This window comes from Dasypus novemcinctus, chromosome 29, assembly GCF_030445035.2.
Source record: "Dasypus novemcinctus isolate mDasNov1 chromosome 29, mDasNov1.1.hap2, whole genome shotgun sequence".
Lineage (NCBI taxonomy): Eukaryota > Metazoa > Chordata > Mammalia > Cingulata > Dasypodidae > Dasypus > Dasypus novemcinctus.
Genome location: NC_080701.1, coordinates 32,719,773 through 32,736,975, shown reverse-complemented (window position 1 = coordinate 32,736,975; position 17,203 = coordinate 32,719,773). Strand labels below are relative to the sequence as shown.

The window sequence follows — 17,203 nt, the reverse complement described above, 5'->3', positions numbered from 1 at the left end:
TCAGATAATTTTGAAACAAATCAGAGCTGTATTACAAGAGCTCTCTCTAAAGGATAAAGACAACTTTTTAAAAACATAACCACAATATCATTATCACAGCTAAGAATCAGTAAACACTATCAAATATCCAATTAGCATTTAAATTTCTCCAATTGTTATGTAGGTTTTTCTCCCCTTTAGTTTGCTTAAATCAATACCCCAAAGATGTCCAAACCCATTCGTACTTTGTTGGAAATATAATTAAGCGGTGGGAAAAGATTTTGCTGTAAGGATGTTCTTTGCAGATGTTTAGAATAGTGAAAAAGAAAAAAAATCATGAAATCATAGAAGAGTAGGGGATTGTTTTCAAGAAAAGGGTATATGGCCTGATAAAGAACATTATACAGCATTTAAACTGATACTGTAGAAAAACTATGTACTAAACAGAAAAGGTATTCGCAAGTGGAAAAAAATTGTAAAGCAGTATTTATACTTTCATTCCATTTTTGTTGTAAATTTTATATATGTAATATAAAATTCGGAATGGTGGGAAATTGAGCAAATATAATCCTCCCTTAAATTTTAAAATGAGGGAGCGGATGTGGGTCAAGCATTTGGACACCTGCTTCCCATATGGGAGGTCCCAGGTTTGGTCCCCGTTGCCTCCTGAAAACACAAGAAAACAACGAGCAAACAAACAAGAAGACCAACTCGGGAGAACCAGGGTGGCTCAGTGGTTGAGCACTGGCTTCCCACATGGGTTCAATCCCTGGCCCTGATAGCTCAAAAATAAAGAAACCGACAACAAAAAAATAAATTTTAAAGTGAAAAGTCTTCATCTTTCTACAGTGATCATGTGTTCCGTGTGATAAAATGTCATTAAAATAGAAATGCTGCAGCAGCGCACCTAGGTGGAGGTTTTTTGGGTTTCATACAGAGTTAGTTATACTTGGCCTGTTATGCTTCGTCCTTACCATGTGCTTTCTCATGTGATCTGTGTAAAAGTCCTGGGAGGCAAGAAGCAGCAGAAACCCTGGTAGGGTTGTGCCTTCACCTGATGCTAACACAGAGCTCTGCAAAAAGGCATGCAGGGGGTTATTTTAAGTTCACGTCTTAGGACGTGGCTCGGGCAGTGTCCACGAGCCATCCTGAAAAAGCAGGAAGTGGAGATGGTGTTGGGACTAGTCTTCCTTTGTTTGTTTTTTGTTGTTGTCGTCTGCTTTTTCTTTAGGAGGCACTGGGAGCCAAACCCAGGACCTCCCATGTGGGAGGTGGGCACGCGACTGCCTGAGCCACATCCGCTTCCCTAGACTTCCTTTGATGGAAGGGGAAACCAAGTCACAGAGAGCCTGACCTGTTCCTTATCCTACTTAGCCCAGCGTGGCACTAGGGATGGGATTTAGTCCAGGTGTCCAGTGCTGTGCATGACCGTGAGATCCCATTTTGCTTCTCTTCCGAGTTTCAAAATCTCGGTGTAGGTGTGTGAGGGGAGGGGCTCGTTATGTTTGGCCAAGAGAGTGCTTAATCCCACCTCCGTGTAACACACCACAGCACATTCTGTGATTCAGGATCTGACCAAACTTGCTCAGGTTCTCACACCCCTCTAAGGTCGGACCAGCTTCTACTTGTCTCTGCATTCTATGAACTCTTTGCTTCCCACCCACGGTCACCTCCTCTAACCTCTTGGCTGCCAGACTGCAGTCCCCCTGGGTCCCTCCTGGTGAGTGTCCTTGACTCTCAGCTGTTCCTTGTGCAGCCTGTGAGGTCTGCCTGCCCCCCCAGCACCAAACCCTCGCCCCTGCTCCCTCTGTCCCCTCTTGGCCATGCGCCATCTCCTTTCTGAGCTCGTCCTGCCTCTTCCTTTCCTGAATCCTTCTCTCTCTCTCTTGCCGTTTCGTTGTATCCTCCTTGATCTCTACTTGAGTCATCTGAATGTCCGTCTCTTCTCCCCTGAAAGTCGACGCGCTCCTGCAGTCAGGGACAGCTAACAATAACAATCATCACCGCTCTGGTAGTTGGCCACGCACGTATTACGGGCCGCCCAGCGCTCAGGGATTTCCATGATGAGCTCATCTGATGATCGCAGTAACCCTGAGTTATTGTCCCATTGGATGGATGAAGAAGAAACTGAAGCTCAGAGAAGCTGAGTAACCGGTCCAAGGTCACTCAGCGAGACAGTGATGGGGCAAGCATGTTAACCGTATCCGTTTGATGGCAAAGTGCTTTTCAACACCGCACAGGCATAGCAGGGGACTGCGTGTCACTGTCGCTTGATTCAAATTGCGTCCTGTGATCTTTTCAGGTGGAGTCCACGGGGTCCTCGTTTCGTGGTGAGTAGAACTGCCTCTTGTCTGTGAGTGAACCCAGGACTGCCTGGCCCAGGTGTTTCGGGCTCGGCTTGCTCTGAGCGTGGATGGCTGCTTGGGATGAGAACACTCAGAGCCCTGCGTGCTCCTCTCCACCCCCACTTCCTTGCCTCTACACATACTTCACTGCCCACAACTTCTCTCGCCCACCCCTTTCCCTGGGAACACCTAAGCAGCCCGAGAATCCTCTTTAGAGAATCTGGGATCCCTGGTGCTGCAGGGCTGCTGTCTCTTGGCAGAATTGGGAGGAAACTGGGGCCATGGGATCATCAAAAGGATCCCCCAAAAGAGAATCCAGGCTGAAGACAGGACCCTGATCTGGCTCACAAACCCCACCCGGACCCACGCCGCCACAGCCTCCCTCCCCTTCCCCCAACCAGAATCCTTCTGGGGGGACCCCCAAGCCCTGGCGCTAAGCCCCGCCCCTGTCCCAGCGTCCTAAAGTTTGGGGGCTGCCTTCAAGTCAGTGATTTCCAGGAAGGGGTGGTGGGAGAGGGACTTCATCTGGGGGCGACTTGGAGGGATGGGGTAGGGGTGGCAGCCGCCGGCGCGGCCACCGAGGACGTCTGTGCGGCTCCCTGGGGGACCCAGCACCCGCTCTCCCCTCCCACCGGCCCCGCCACGCAGGGACCCAGCTGGCTTCTTATCACCTGACGCTGTGCCGCGGCCGATCCCATTGGCGGAGCCAGATTCGGCTGGTCTCTCACTCTCTCTCGCCTTGCCTGCCTCTCTCGCCTCCACGCTGCCTGGATTTCTCCCCGGCCTCTCCCCTCGCGCTCGGCCGGGCACAGCCTCTCGCAGAGGCCGCGGACGGGAGCTGCCCGCGGGGCATGGGAGAAGCCTCCGGGGCGGCCGGGAGAGGAGCGAGCCAGGGCCGCTGCTGCCGGTGACCCGGGCGTCCGGCCGCTGCTCCCCTGCCGCGCACAGGTCTCTCTGCCTTCCCCTGCTCTCCCTCCCAGCTCTCCCTCTGCAGAGCCCGGCGCAGCCAGGTGAGTGACCTTCCTCCCAGACCATCCTCCTGTCTCTGGAGAGAGACCCAAGTGGCCGAGGGCCAGGATCGGGGGGCGCCCGGGTCCTGGGCTGTCCCCTGGCTCGCCAGACCTGACGACCTTGGACTCTTTCCCCTAGGCCTTTTGGCAAAGGGTCGAGTCCTGCCTCGGGGGCCTCCCGTTTAGTCACCCCGTGACCATTCCGCTGCGCTCAGCCCTGCCCACAGGGACGGCGGGTTGGGGGCAAGCCTGTCCCCTGGCCTCCGGGTGGCTTTTCCAATGACCCTGGGCAAGGGGCGTCAGCGCACGCGTGTGCACGAGGAGACAGGAGGTCCGCGAGCGTGGGCAGCCGTGCTCCTGCGTGGGCTTTGGCCAGCGCGTGTGGCATGTCTGCCAGCATATGTTTCTTGTACAAGCGAGGTACGCGTGTGGGAGAGCAGCTGTCTGAGTAGCCTGTGGGTTGACAGGGGTGGGGGCACCGCCAGGCACTGTATTTATGGGGGGGGACATGTCACTTGTCATGAGTGTGGGCGGACACACGAAGCCAGAGGGTTTCTGGGGGGGGGGCAGGGCGTACCTCGCCAGCCGCACGGGGTGGGCCGCGTGGGCAGCTGCCCTGGCCGTGGGCAGACCCGCGTGGCCGTGCAAACCTGTGGGTGTGGGGCGCGCGCGGGCTGCCGTGGGAGCCGGGGCAGCCCGCTTCTCCAGGTCAGTCCAGGAGCCTGCAGAGGGCTCGCGGGAGACGGCGAGACCACGGGCAGGGGTGGGTGGGTGCCCGCGCGTGGGCATGTGGGGCCGCGGGTGGGTTGGCCCGGGGGGCCTGCTCGCGGAGGTGGCACGCATGCCCGGCGGCGCCTGCTGCTTCCTCTCTTACCCCAGCACGGCCCCGGGCGAAAGTGAGCACGCGTGTGCGTGTGCGTGTGAGCCGGTGGACATGAGCACGGGTGGGACGATAGGGATGGGACAGCCGGTGGGAGGAGAGACCGCGGGGCACTGTTAAAAGCCGTGGAAGGGGGCAGAAGCTACCTGCGTGCGCAGCTCAGTGTGTGGGAGAGAAGATGTGCGGGGGGGCTGTGGGCCCCTGCGGAGGGCCCACGCGTGTGTGGGGGGCAGGTGTGGGCGCCTGCCTGTGTGTGGGCGTGTCAGGGCTTGACGCCGGGTGGGGCCACATGGGAGTGGGCGTTTCCAGGGTGCGGTCTCAACCTGTCCATCGCACCCTGCCCTTTCTCAGTCACGTGGGTGTAGAGAACCTGGGGTTCACGCCCACCCTTGGCCCCCCCCGAAACCCTGGTTTACTCTTCTCCCACTGCCACTCTGCCAACCTTGGGCGGGGGAGTAATCTCGGCCCCCCTGGAGCTGCAGCCACCCAGGTCCTGGAGACCCCAACCATCAAACACAGCTGCCCTGTCTCCGGGAAGAGGGCGGAGAGGAGACGTCGAGCCAGGAAGAGGTGCCCATGCCAGGGCAGGGACGGGCAGCATCCCCCATGGGTGGCGGGTCCACGCAGGCGCTGTCTGGGGCAGGAGCCTGCCTGTGCTCGCGTGGGGGTGTGCATGTGTGTGCACAGGTGAGGGAGGCACCGGTGTCTCCCTGGGAGCTGCTCCCTGGCACCTCGCGGAGGTGGTAACACCCCACCCAAAGTGGTTGATTCTTCCAGGGCTCTTTGCAGACATCCGATCCGGTTCTATTTCATTCTGGTTGGACCTGAGTAGCTCCCCCACGCATATTTACCATAGCATTCCCTGGACCCAAAGCCACCGACATTTGGCTGAACTTCCTAAGAGGCAAGTGTGGAAAGCGTAGCTGAAACGAGCACGGCAGGTGACGCCCCGGGGCAGGTAATCCAAATCCCTCTCGGTGAGCTGGCCGCCCAGGCAGCCTGCAGGCTAACTGGGGCTTTGGAGTAGGCTTCATTTGACAGGAGCAGTGGGGGCTGGAGCTCCCGGGAGCTGGAAGTAGAAGCTCCTGCGTTTACAGGCACGAGCTCCTGGCAGGGAGAGGAGAGGGAAGGGAGGAGGCCAGCAGATGATGCTCCAGAAAACCGGGGTGTGCCCGGGGGAGGAGGGGCTGCCGGGAGGAACCTGGAGAACGTGGGACCCACTGAGGGCTGAGCAAATGCCCTGGGAGGCGCCCGGCCCACAGCTGTGTTCCTGTGTCACCCCCCCACCCCACCCCACGCCCAGGGCTCAGGTGAACCAGGCCAAAGTCAAGGCCAGATGCGGCTCTTCCTAGCTCAAGCGTAAGGGAGGAGGGTGGTTTGGTCCGTTCATACTTGGAAGGGCATCGAGATGTAGCGATAGAACGGAAGGAGTGAGAGGAAATGCAATTCCTTGAGAACTAGAAAAAGGGAAATAAACAGCGGAAACGCCATGCGCGTGCACTCCCCCGCACGGCAAGGGCCTCGGCCTCGGCTTAACGATCAAGAGCCCCAGAGTCAGACCTGAGTTCAAATCACGTTCTGTCCCCCGAGCCTGGGCAGATTAGCGTTTCCCAACCCCAGTGACCTTCCCTGTAAAACGGGGATCATCGTGGTACCTACCTCTGGTGAGGCTGGTGTGAGATAATGTCTGTGAACTAATCAGCACATAGTAGGCCCCCAATTGACGGCAACGTGAAAACTAATAATTTCAGCGTCAGGGGAGCGTGGGGCAGCTGAAAGAGGGATCGTCGAGGAAGCTGTGGGTGGAGGAGAGCTTGCGGGGGGCTGTGGCACGCACGGCCCCCTCCCCCAGGAGCAGGCCTGCCCTGTGCTGTGGCGACCCTCCCTGGGTTTGACCCCCCACCCCCCTGGAGACGAGAGTGGTCTGTGCCCAGGCGCCTGGACCTGCGCCTGCCTCGCTCCTCGGGCAGTTCCTGTCTCCCCATGAGCCTCGCCTGCTCTCTCCACTCCCACTCCCTCTCCACGCCGTCCCTTTCTCTTTTCGCTTCACGCCTGCTGGGGGAGGCCCCCTCCCTCCTCGGCGCCATCTGCTGCAAATCTGTCCCTCCCGGGTGTTCCGCAGCCTTCCACTGCCTCTGCCACCTGTCAGGTGCCGTCTGCTCTGCAGACCCCTCTGATGAGGCTGAGAGCCCCCCCGCCCCCGGGTCATCTCCAGGCAATCTTTTTCACTGGATTCGACGAGGGAGGCACGATCGAGGGGTCCTCGAGGTCTCCCCCTTCCCCGGCCCCCAGAGAGGGATATGGGGAGCAGGACATTCCAGAAAACGCCCTAGTGGGCAGGGAGCTGCTGAGCCTTGCCCGCCCCCTCAGTGCCCATCCCCTCAGTGCCCACAGGCGCCAGGCCGAGGGGAGCATGGAGCTGCTGTCCACCCCCCACAGCATCGAGATCAACAACATCACGTGCGACTCCTTCCGCATCTCCTGGGCCATGGAGAACAGCGACCTGGAGAGAGTCACCCACTACTTCATCGACCTCAACAAGAAGGAGAATAAGAACTCCAACAAGTTCAAGCACCGGGTGAGTCAAGGGGGTGCCCGGAGGCGCCTCGCCCCCACGCCTGTTCTGGAGGGAGGCAGGATGATGGAATGCCTGCAGGTGGTACTTTGGAGTCAGACAGATCGGGCTAAAAGTCCGGACTCTTCTTGCTGTGCAACCTTGGGAAAGCGGTTTCACCTCTCTGAGCCTGAGTTTCCTCACTGATAACAAGGGACGCATAATATCAAGCTCCAGGGAGTTGTGGAGACGATTCAGCGTGTGCGTGCGTGTGTGTGGTGTTTGGCACAGTGCCTGGCACACAGTGAGCGCGATTAGCAACAGGATTATGGAATTTTAGACACAAGCAGAGAAGAGAGGGGCTGGGGTGGGGCCGAGGGCTCCACCTTGGACTCAGGGTGGCGCCTCGAGTCTGACAGAGCCCCAGGCTCGGAAGCAGCCTTATTGTGGCCTGGGTGGGGACAGCGAGCTACGGGGAGGGCCTCGGGCCTCGGCTGTGCCCGCGCAGGGGGCGGGCTCCGCTGTGCCCCTCCGCCCTCGGCCCGCTCTGTCCTTGGTCGGGATGGAGGGCTGGAGCCCTGCGGTGGAGGTGAGCTTCCTGCACGTGCCCCCGCACCCGCGAAGCCTGCGCGGGGGTCGGGGGCCCGGTGGGAGGAAGCCTCCCGGGGAGGGGGGAAAGGGGGGAGCACGAGGTGGGAAGAAGCTGGTTCCCACGACGACGGCATCAGTGTGGGTTACTCACCCTCGCTCTCTCTGGAACTGCTGCTCCCGATCTGGGTGTCTTTTGTCAGGCCAGTTGCCACGGTGACGTGAACGTTCACCACCACCCCCTTAACGACACCCCCCCCAAAAAGAATAAGGCAGATTTTCCCTTCCTCCCTGGCGTCTCGGCATTTGCCGTTGCCGTGGAGACGGCGCTGCAGTGTGCCGAGCTCTCGAAGTCAGCCTCGAGAAGGAAGGTCTCACTGCTCTCAACTCTGGGGGCCTCCTTTCCAGGGGCCCTTCCTCGTTCCCAAGAGAACCCGGCACGGGGCGGGGGGTGAAGGAGCGGAGAGGCTGGGGAGTATCCGTGTTTCCTTCCCAAAGGCCTCTGCTGGCTTCAGCGGGGAAATGGGGGCCTGGGCGTGCAGCCATTTGGACCTCTGGAGAATTGCGGGGAAGGGGGTGATTTGGGAACTGGAAAGACCAGGCCAATGGCAAGACGGGGCGTGAGCCCCAGTCCGATTCTTGCCTCTCTGCCTATACCCCGTTTCTCAGGACGTCCCCACCAAGCTCGTGGCCAAGGCTGTGCCACTGCCCATGACCGTGCGAGGCCACTGGTTCCTGAGCCCCCGCACGGAGTACAGCGTGGCCGTGCAGACGGCGGTGAAGCAGAGCGACGGCGAGTACCTGGTGTCGGGCTGGAGCGAGACCGTCGAGTTCTGCACTGGGGGTGAGGCCCCCGTCCCGTCCCTCGCCCGCTGCTTTGCACCTTGGGTCTGCTGATGGTCAAGAGGTGCCTCCTCTTCCTCCAGCAAGCCTTAGTGAACATGTGCTGTCCACCTGGCCTTACACCTAGGCCACAGGGGCACCGGACCTCTCTTGCCCTCAAAAAGCCTGCAGTCTAGGGAGCGGCTGTGGCTCTGTGGTTGAGCGCCTGCTTCCCACATCCGTGGTCCTAGGTTCAATCCCTGTTACCTCCTCAAAAAGAAAAAAACAAGCCTGCCATCTAGTGCAGCAGGCAGGTGTGAACCCGACAAATTGGGCTGGCAACTCCCCTTCCATAGTGACTTTCTGGCTTAGGGCGCTCATACTTTACGTATCTGAAGCCTCCACTTAGTCTGGGGGAAGTAGCCCCTGCTCAACAGTGTGCAAATTCCTGCGTGAACCAACCCCGGGCTTATGTGGACTTGGTCACTGATGACCCAGGATCTGTCCTACAATATTCCGTTCTTTTGGTGTCCATGGTGAGAATTGCTCCAGATCGCTCCTCGTCACCAGGAAGGGGCAGAGAATGTTCTCGGCCCCAGGCCTCCGAGGCTGCTGGCTCCAACTTCTGCCAAGGTCCGTGCCCCCAAGCCTCCTTGAGCTGCCCTTGTCTTTTGAGTGGTGCTTTTCTTCAGCTCTGCTGCAAAACCCCTCTCTCTGGAGGAACTCCCAAGCCTTGCAAGAAAAACCTCCTGCTTCACCCCAAGAACCCCACGTGTAATTGGAGTTTAGTTCAAACTGGGGGAACTGGGGATGACTGCAGTCCGGTCCACACTCCTCTTGCCAAACCAAGCACCCCACCAAGGGCTGCATCAGCTGGGAGCAAAAGGCACCTTCGCAGAACGTGTGCAGGGGTGCTGCAGTGGCCAGCCGCAGCCCTGCAGGCTCCAGAGCCCGGGCGTCTGGCCCTGGCCCGGGATTCCATCTTTTTTATTTCTCTTCATTTTTTAAATCAATTGGCGCATATTCATAAGCCGTCCAATCCGTCCAAAGTGTACAGTCACTGGCATTTGGTGTAATCACAGAGCTGGGGTTCACTCGTGCTCTCCTGTTTCCAGCCTTCCCTGCTTCTCTGCGACTCTTTCACGGAAAGCGCCAGACCCTGCTCCGCCTAAACCTTCCCCTCTGTGAGGCGTGAGCTTGGCTCTCCCCAGAGGACCAAGAGCCCCCACCCACGTGGACCTGACTGCCACTCGGGGGGCGGGCAGCTTCCCACCTGCTCACTTCAAGGGGCCTCAAGTTTAACGCCCCCAAGTCCCTCGTTTGCCCAGTGGTCCTCTTTCAGCAGGAGGGTGTCTGGAGTTAGAACCCCCCAGGCAGCCCCCTGCCCCTTTCTCGGCCTGGAAAGCCCCGAGCCCTGGCAAGGAGGGCACAGCGCTGGTGAGGACAGTCGGCGCCCGGCAGTCCATGTCCCCGACCCAGGCCACCTGGCCGACTTCCATTTGAGCCCAGGGTGCTGCGATGTCTCGGACGGCCCTGGCACCCGAGAGCCCCGGGACGGGCTGACCTTTGCAGCGTGGGGCGGGTGAGCGGGTGGAGCGGCACGCAGTCGCGGACCCCCGCTGGTCCTCGGCTCACCCCGCCTGGACCCTTGCAGATTATGCCAAGGAACACCTGGCCCAGCTGCAGGAGAAGGCCGAGCAGATCGCAGGCCGCATGCTCCGCTTCTCCGTCTTCTACCGCAACCATCACAAGGAGTACTTCCAGCACGCCAGGTACGGCTGCGCAGGCGGGGGCCGCCCCCAGGCCTTCCCGCCCCTGCCCTGGTTGTCGGGCCACCCCTGCCCTGCCGGCTGCCAGGCCGTCCCCTGGAGTCCCCTGCCCTCCTAGCTCCAGACTGACCCTGCAGAGATGGCTGCTTGGGATGCCCCAGGGAAGGTGGGGGGCTCCCGGGGTGGGGGCAGCCTGCCAGAGCACCGTGCCCACACGCCTGGGGGAGCCAGCTCCTGGGTTTGCTCCTCCCTTGGGGCCATTCCTTTTGCTGGGTTCTACCTCCACACACCTCGCCCAGGTAGGTGGTCCCTAAGAGTCAGGGCAGCGAGTGAGGGGGTCACAAAAGTGAGCGCATTCTGAGCGTGAAGGGTCCAAGCGGACATCCAGCTCAGCGGTTTGCAAACTAGGTGCCGGGAGGCACCCCAGGGAACACCTTGTGGTGGCGGAGCTCAGAGGGTGGGGCTTTGTGGGTCCCACCAGAGCAATTTCGATTGTATTTGCCTGTGGACTGCTTATGTATAATTGTCTTTAGGTAGGGAGGGAATGAGGGGTTCCACAGTCCAAAAAATTTGTGGAAACTGATGATTTCACCCAACCACCTCAGCACACCGATGAGCAGAGTGGACCCAGAGGGAAGCCGGCACGTCACCAGGTCGGCCAAGGCCAGGCCAGGGGAGGCGGGGTCAGGGCTGCCCATGCCTCTCCCCAGGCTGCCTGGCCCCCTCCAAGCCCTTCTTAGGCAAGGAGGGGCAAGCTGTCACTGCTGTCATCGTTAGCAGTCGGATCAAACGGGCAGAGCAACTTGACCTTGCCCCCGTGCCGTGAGGACCTGGGCAGAGGTGAGGGTGGGAAAGGGGGTTAGTGTTTTCCTTAAAAGGAGAGGCAGTGAGGTGAGTGGGCAATGGCCCCGTGTGGATTCCTTTTTGAAAGAGAGAGATCACCTGTGTGTGCCAGGCACCTTACTAGGTGCCAGGATATAAAGATAAATAAAGGCAGAGCTTCACACTTTTGAGGACCTCAGAGTCTCGTCCAGGAGGGAGTATAGAAAGATCTAATGAGTACGTGTAATAGTTGACTCACATTCTCAGGGTCCAGCCCGTAAGCATAGGCAGCCAAATATTTGTTGAGTGCAAGCACCTGATGTTCCAGGCAAGTTTGAGAGAGGAGGGCACTCCTGTGCTGGGTTTTGACGGACAATTAGGAGTTTGTCAGGCCGTTGGAGAAACGGGGAAGAGCAGTCCAGGCAGAGGGAAGAGCACCGCAAAGGCACGGAGGCAGGAAACAGCTCAGTGTGGAGTTTCGGCATTGCTGGAAGATGTTACCTGCACGCTTGGAGGGTAGCGGGAGGCAGGAAGTGGCAAAAGAGGCCAGAAAGTGCGGTGGAGGTAGGCAGCGGGGCCCCACGAGCGGGTTTTCCACAGGCGAGTGACAGGTTCAGCTCTTTCCTGCGGGAGCGAGTGGGCAGGAGTGGCTGAGAGCGCTCTATTTGAGGCTGGTGGGGGCGGTGGGGCTGGGGGGTCTGCTCCCTTCCCCACCCCCCTGCCCGGCTACCCGGCGCCCTCCCCACGGCAGGACCCACTGCGGGAACCTGCTGCAGCCCTACCTGAAGGACAACAGCGGCAGCCACGGCTCGCCCACGAGCGGCATGCTCCACGGCGTCTTCTTCAGCTGCAACACGGAGTTCAACACGGGCCAGCCCCCGCAGGACTCGCCCTACGGCCGCTGGCGCTTCCAGATCCCCGCGCAGCGCCTCTTCAACCCCAGCACCAGCCTCTACTTCGCGGACTTCTACTGCATGTACACGGCCTACCACTACGCCATCCTGGTGCTGGCGCCCAAGGGCTCCCCGGGCGACCGCTTCTGCCGCGACCGCCTGCCCCTCCTGGACATTGCCTGCAACAAGTTCCTGACCTGCAGCGTGGACGACGGGGAGCTGGTCTTCCGCCACGCCCAGGACCTCATCCTGGAGGTCATCTACACCGAGCCCGTCGACCTGGCCCTGGGCACCCTGGGCGAGATCAGCGGGCACCAGCTCATGAGCCTGTCCACGGCGGACGCCAAGAAAGACCCCAGCTGCAAAACCTGCAACATCAGCGTGGGCCGCTAGGGACCGCGGGGGCGGGGCTGGGCGAGAGGGGGCGGGGCGGAGGGCGGGGCTGGGCGAGAGGGGGCGGGGCTGGGCGAGAGGGGGCGGGGCAAGGCGGGCGGGGCGGGGCGTCTGGGCTGCTGTCCCCTCCACCCACCTGCGTTCCCCCTCCACCGCACGGCCGTCTGGGTGAGCGTGGCCCACCCCTGCGTCATGGACCGGGGGAGGGTCTGAGCCTCAGGAGGTCGGTGGAGGGCCCCGAGTGCTGGAAGCTTCTCCTCTCCTCGGTTTCCCCGTTCTGACGTCTCCTTGTCCCCTCCCAGTTCTCCATCTCACCGAGACCTGCCCGCCGCGCCCCCGGGGCCCTCCCAGGGACGCCCCTGTGGGCTGAAGCCCACCTGTAGCTTGCCTGCCTTCCAGGGAGACGCGGGGGCGTCCCTCGCCCGGCCCACCCCACTCAGGGCCCACCTCGGAACGCTCCCTCCCCTGGAGCCGGGGCCTCAGGGCCTCCCACGCCTGCCTGGGCCCCCTCCCCCTATAAATAGTCTCTGTGCCCCTCCGTGCCGCCCCCTCCCCTGTGGCTCCTTGCCCTCTTCCTGCATGGGGAGAGCCGACCCCCGCCCCTTCCCCACTTGCCTACGTGGCACACTCCTCCTGCTCTCTAGAAAGGGCCCCCCTCTTTTTCCTCTTGGCTTTGGGGGCGCTGGGCTGTTGGGGTTTCTCCTCTCTTCTCTCTGGGCACCGTATTCCCCGGGCGCCCCTGCTGCCTGACTCCGAGCCGTGGGGTGCGAGGTGGGGGACCAAGCCCCCTGACACCCGATGGACCCCTTCCTCTGCCCGAGCGGGCCACCCCCTCCCCCGAGGGGCTGGCCGGGGACACCCCGCCTGGCCGTGTCGCTTTGCCCCGGCTCTGCCACGGTGCCGTGACTGTGCTGTGCCGTGCCGTGAACTGGACTGTGGGTCCGCCGCCACCCCGCCTCCCGCCCAGCCCGCTGGCACTGCCCGCTTCCCTGGCAAGCCTGTGGGCGCGACGCCCCCCTCCCTGCCCCATGGGTGGAGGCTTTCCTTAGCTCCAGAGCTGGCACCTAGTTCCTACTTTTGTATCGGTCAGGAGAGGGGTGAGACGAGCCAACCGGGTGCAGTGACCGGGCGAGGCGCTGAGGGGAACAGCTAGCCACGTGGGGATGGTGCGTGTGGGGGGGTGTCGCGGCAGGCAGCAGAGAGCGCGGCCCCCGTAGAGGCCCACTCGAGAGTGACCACAGGGGACACGCAGCTGGGTTTCTGGGAGGAAGGACACAGGGGCCTGGCCTAACCTCAGCGAGGGGCCAGCCGGGAGCCTCCTCCGCAGCCGGGGGCTGTGGGCGTGGGCTGCTGTCTCCTGGGATGGGGCGTGGGAGCTGCCCCGGCCCTGTTCCCCTCTGCTTACAGCCATCGCTGTGGGGGTGGCCCACTGCCCTCCCCGGCCCCCCCCCCCACCTTGTCCGCTCTGTGCTGGGGGCACATCGCCTGTGCTGTGCTTGCAATATGCATCAATAAACCACCTCGGCCTGAGAGCCCTGCCTGTCTCTGGGCCCGGAAGGGTGGGGGGGGGGGGTGAGTGGTACAATCCACAGAGATGCCCAGATGGGGCAGGACAGGCCACCTGCGATCCTCTCCGAGGGCGCCCGAGATCCCGCTGTGGGAGGCGGGGCTCGGAAGGCAGAGCCAGTGTCTCCAGCTCGGAAGGGGCCGGGGAGGTCGGTCAGGTCCACCGTGCGCTAGGGGAGACTGAGGCCTCCTAGGGCGGGTGCCGCAGGAGAACGCCTGCAGCGCCCTGCAGGCCCGCCCAAGGTCCACACACACACCCCACCCTCCATTTGGAGCCCCTCCCTGCAGCAGCTGCCCTTGTTCCAGACCCAGAGGCCCCTGGATTCCCTTCCCCCAGAACCCGTGCCCTCCCCCACGAGGGCTCCTCATCTGCAAGCTCTGAGTCACCCCTGCATCTATTATTATGGACTTATTAAGATGATCCTGTGCCGGAGCGGAGCAGCTCCAGAAGAACCAGAGGCACCTCACTGGCACGGAGGGCCTACTCAGAGCCCAGCGCACAGGCGTCCCCTGGAACTCGGGGCACACCCTCTGGGCTGGGAAAGAAAGCTGACGGGCAAGCTGCCGTTTCCTGAGGCCCCACTGGGTGCCAGGCAGAGGACCAGGTGTTTTCACACACATGGTCTCATTTATCTGCAGGATAGTCTGGGTGGTGTTGTTACTCTGTGACAGATGGAGAAACTGAGGCACGAGGACATGAGATGACTTGCCCACGTCTCTTGCTAGACGGCAATGCCCAAGATTTGGTTCAGACACGGGATCTTCCCGTTCACTGCCCTGTCTCCCCCAGTGAATGCTGGGCACGGCCCGGGGTGGTAGGACAAGGGCAGGGCCCCGCCCGGACTCGGGACTTGGCCGTGCCCCCCCCCCACTCCCTCTAGGCTGAGGCCATGCCTAGTTCCAGAGCATCACCAGGGGGGGCTGCGGAGTCACAAATGCCGAGGACGTTTATCTCGGGGCCCCTGAAGCACAGAATTCCCAAGAGTGGCCAGTGGGTCCAGCCTCTGGCTCCCAGGGAGAGGTGTTCATTGTCTTCCTTGGGCAAACCCCCTCTTCTGGCTTTCTTAGGAGGAGAGATGGGCGCCCCATGGGGCGGGATGAGGGCAGCGCGTGGAGTCGTGGACCCCTGGCAGGTTTCCTCCGGGGCCCTGCTCCCCCCCGGCCCCCCCCCCCCCGCCCCAAGGCCAGCCCTGGGCTGCTGGGGGAGCTCGTCAGGGGCTGCGTCACGGCAGCCACCAGAGTCCGTCCTGGGCCTGCACCCCTCTAAAATGCCGCAGAGGAAGGAAGGAGGTCCACGGGTGTGCACACCCCCCACGCCCACGCGCTGTCTGGGCTGGATAGAGGAGAGCGCCCTGGAGGCCCCACAGAGCTACCTGCTGGCCTGCGCCTGCCACCCGGGGGCCCCGGGATTAGCAATGTGCCTGCAGTCCTTTTGCAGGCAGGGAGGTGGCGGCCGCGAAGGGGCGGCGCTGGGTCACGGGCCCACCGTGCGGGCACACACCTACTGATACACCCAACACACACCTGCTCGCCCCTCGCGCGGACGAGGCACGTGTGCTCCAAGGTCCTCCCACACTCTCCAGCCCGGTCCTCCCCTCCAGGTCCAGCCTCCTTCCTTCTGATCTTTGATGGGTGAGGGGGGGGGGGGCCCAGGCTGCGGGAGAGGGGAGGGGCCAGCTCTGAAGACTTCACAGTTCGGGCTGGCTTCGAGCACGTCCGTTCTCCTTTTAGGAAAAGACGAGGCTGGGGACTCTGGGAAAGGGGCCGCGGGGGCGGGGGGCAGAGGCTTCTGGAAGCTGAGCGCAGGTGATTGGCCATGAAACGCTTGGCCCCTGCATCTGGAGGAGATGGAAACCAGACGTCCCAGGGTGGGGGAGGGGGGAGGCAGGTGGGCGGGGCTGCAGCAGGAGGCACAGCAGCTGGGGGGGGGGGGGCCAGAGGCTGGGCTGGGGACCTCCCGGTTCTCTGGAGGAAACAGCTGGCTGCCCTCTCCCCGCTCCCCAGGCCGGGCACTACTATTTTTGCAAACTGGAGCAGCAAGTCTTTTCACGGATTCTAGAATCCGTGATTCTAGAATCCATCTGTGTGGAGGGAGAGTCGAGGAGAGTGTGTGACTTGGGAGATGCCCAGAAAGGCTTCCAGCCGGCCAGAAACGTGCCCCCTGCTACCCGATGCCCCTCCTCATCTGGGCTAGGCATTGCCCTCTTCTGGCAGGAATAGCTCTGCACTAGCTGCTAGGACCTGATTGGAAACTCATGTAGCAGAAGTTACCTTTTAGGAAAGGAATGGAGCCGTCCAGGAACTCTTAAGTTGTCCCTTAAAGGACAAGAAGCCACATTTATTGAAAACCTCCAGTTTTCCAGGCACTGTGACCTCCTGTCCCCAAATATCTCCTTCCTTTCTCACAACCACACAGGAAGGTGGTACCATCGTCCCGTCTTCATGGAGGAAGAAACTGAGGCTCCGAGAGGCTAAAGGGCTTTCCGAGGGTGGCTCAGCCACTGAACGTGAGCTAGCGTTCCCCACGGTGTCCTGCTTACGACCGAGGGAGTGTGGGATTAGGAGGTGGGGAAGAGAAGGGAAGGAAAACAGGAGGGTGGGCGACCCACCTCAACTCATTTTACAATTAAGCCAACCGTTGGCCCCGGGAGCCCCAAGACTCTGCTGAGGTCCCCGGCACTGTAAGAACTCTGGCTGCTTTGGAGACCGTACCCCCCAGTGGGAGCTGCCTGGCCCCCTTTCCCCACCAGGCCTTCGTCCCTTTCCCTCCTCCCCCCAGAGCTTAGCCTTTGGCTCTCTCTCCAACTGAAGTCGTCGTCTTTTTAAAGATTTATTTATTTATTTCCCCCCGTCCCCCCCTTCGTTGTCTGCTCTCTGTGTCCATTCCCTATGTGTTCTTCTGTGTCTGCTTGTCTTCTCTTTAGGTAGCACCAGGAACCAATCCTGGGACCTTCCGGAGTGGGAGAGAGGTGCTCAATCTCTTGCACCACCTCAGCTCCCTGGTCTGCTGCATCTCTTATTGCCTCTCCTTTGTGTCTCTTTTTGTTGCGTCCTCTTGCTGCATCAGCTCTCTGCTCGGGCCAGCTCGCTGTGCGGGCCAGCTTGCCTTTACCAGGAGGCCCCGGGAATCGAACCCTGGACCTCCCATTTGGTAGACTGGAGCCCAATGCCTTGAGCCACATCCGCTTCCCTGAAGGGGACTTCTGAACCCCAGGCCTTGTCCCAGGGGGAGCTGGGGACCACGGCAATGGCTCCGGGTTCTGGGGTGCAGGCAGGGGGGGAGGGTGCGGCACCCTCAGAAAGACACATGTGGAATCCCAAGCCCTCTTGCTCCCCCCTCAGAGCCTCAGAGCGCCCCACCCCAGCCAGGCCCACTTCCTCCTCCCCAGGTCTCCCTTTAGGTCCAGCTCTCCTCCCAATTGCCCCAGCCCTCATCTTTCATTTTTTATTTGTATATAAGTGGCAGGACTGGCTTCAGGGGAAGGAGGCTTAAGGGAGGGGAGAGTCCCGCTCTTCACGGCTTGTTTTATCTGCTATTGCATTGTCCTGGATGCCTGTTAGAGGCAGGAGTGGGGGTGTGAC

General features: G+C 61.1%; 1 protein-coding gene across 6 annotated transcripts; it reads left to right on the top strand.

Annotated features, from left to right (window-relative positions):
* The first annotated feature begins 1,683 nt into the window (after nt 1-1,683).
* PHYHIP (phytanoyl-CoA 2-hydroxylase interacting protein) lies at nt 1,684-13,587 on the top strand. 6 transcript variants are annotated; one of them, XM_058289797.2, is made up of 6 exons: nt 1,684-1,699; nt 2,282-2,309; nt 6,600-6,792; nt 8,026-8,200; nt 9,833-9,950; nt 11,521-13,587. In XM_058289797.2, exons 3-6 carry the CDS (start codon nt 6,628-6,630, stop codon nt 12,053-12,055), a joined length of 993 nt encoding a protein of 330 aa, XP_058145780.1. In that variant the 5' UTR covers nt 1,684-1,699; nt 2,282-2,309; nt 6,600-6,627; the 3' UTR covers nt 12,056-13,587. The 6 variants fall into 6 exon arrangements, with proteins under 6 accessions (XP_058145780.1, XP_058145782.1, XP_058145779.1 ...); XM_058289799.2 differs by lacking the exons at nt 1,684-1,699; nt 2,282-2,309 and adding an exon at nt 2,853-3,334 and having other exon boundaries at nt 6,609-6,792; XM_058289796.2 differs by lacking the exons at nt 1,684-1,699; nt 2,282-2,309 and adding an exon at nt 2,860-3,334.
* Nucleotides 13,588-17,203: the final 3,616 nt, after the last annotated feature.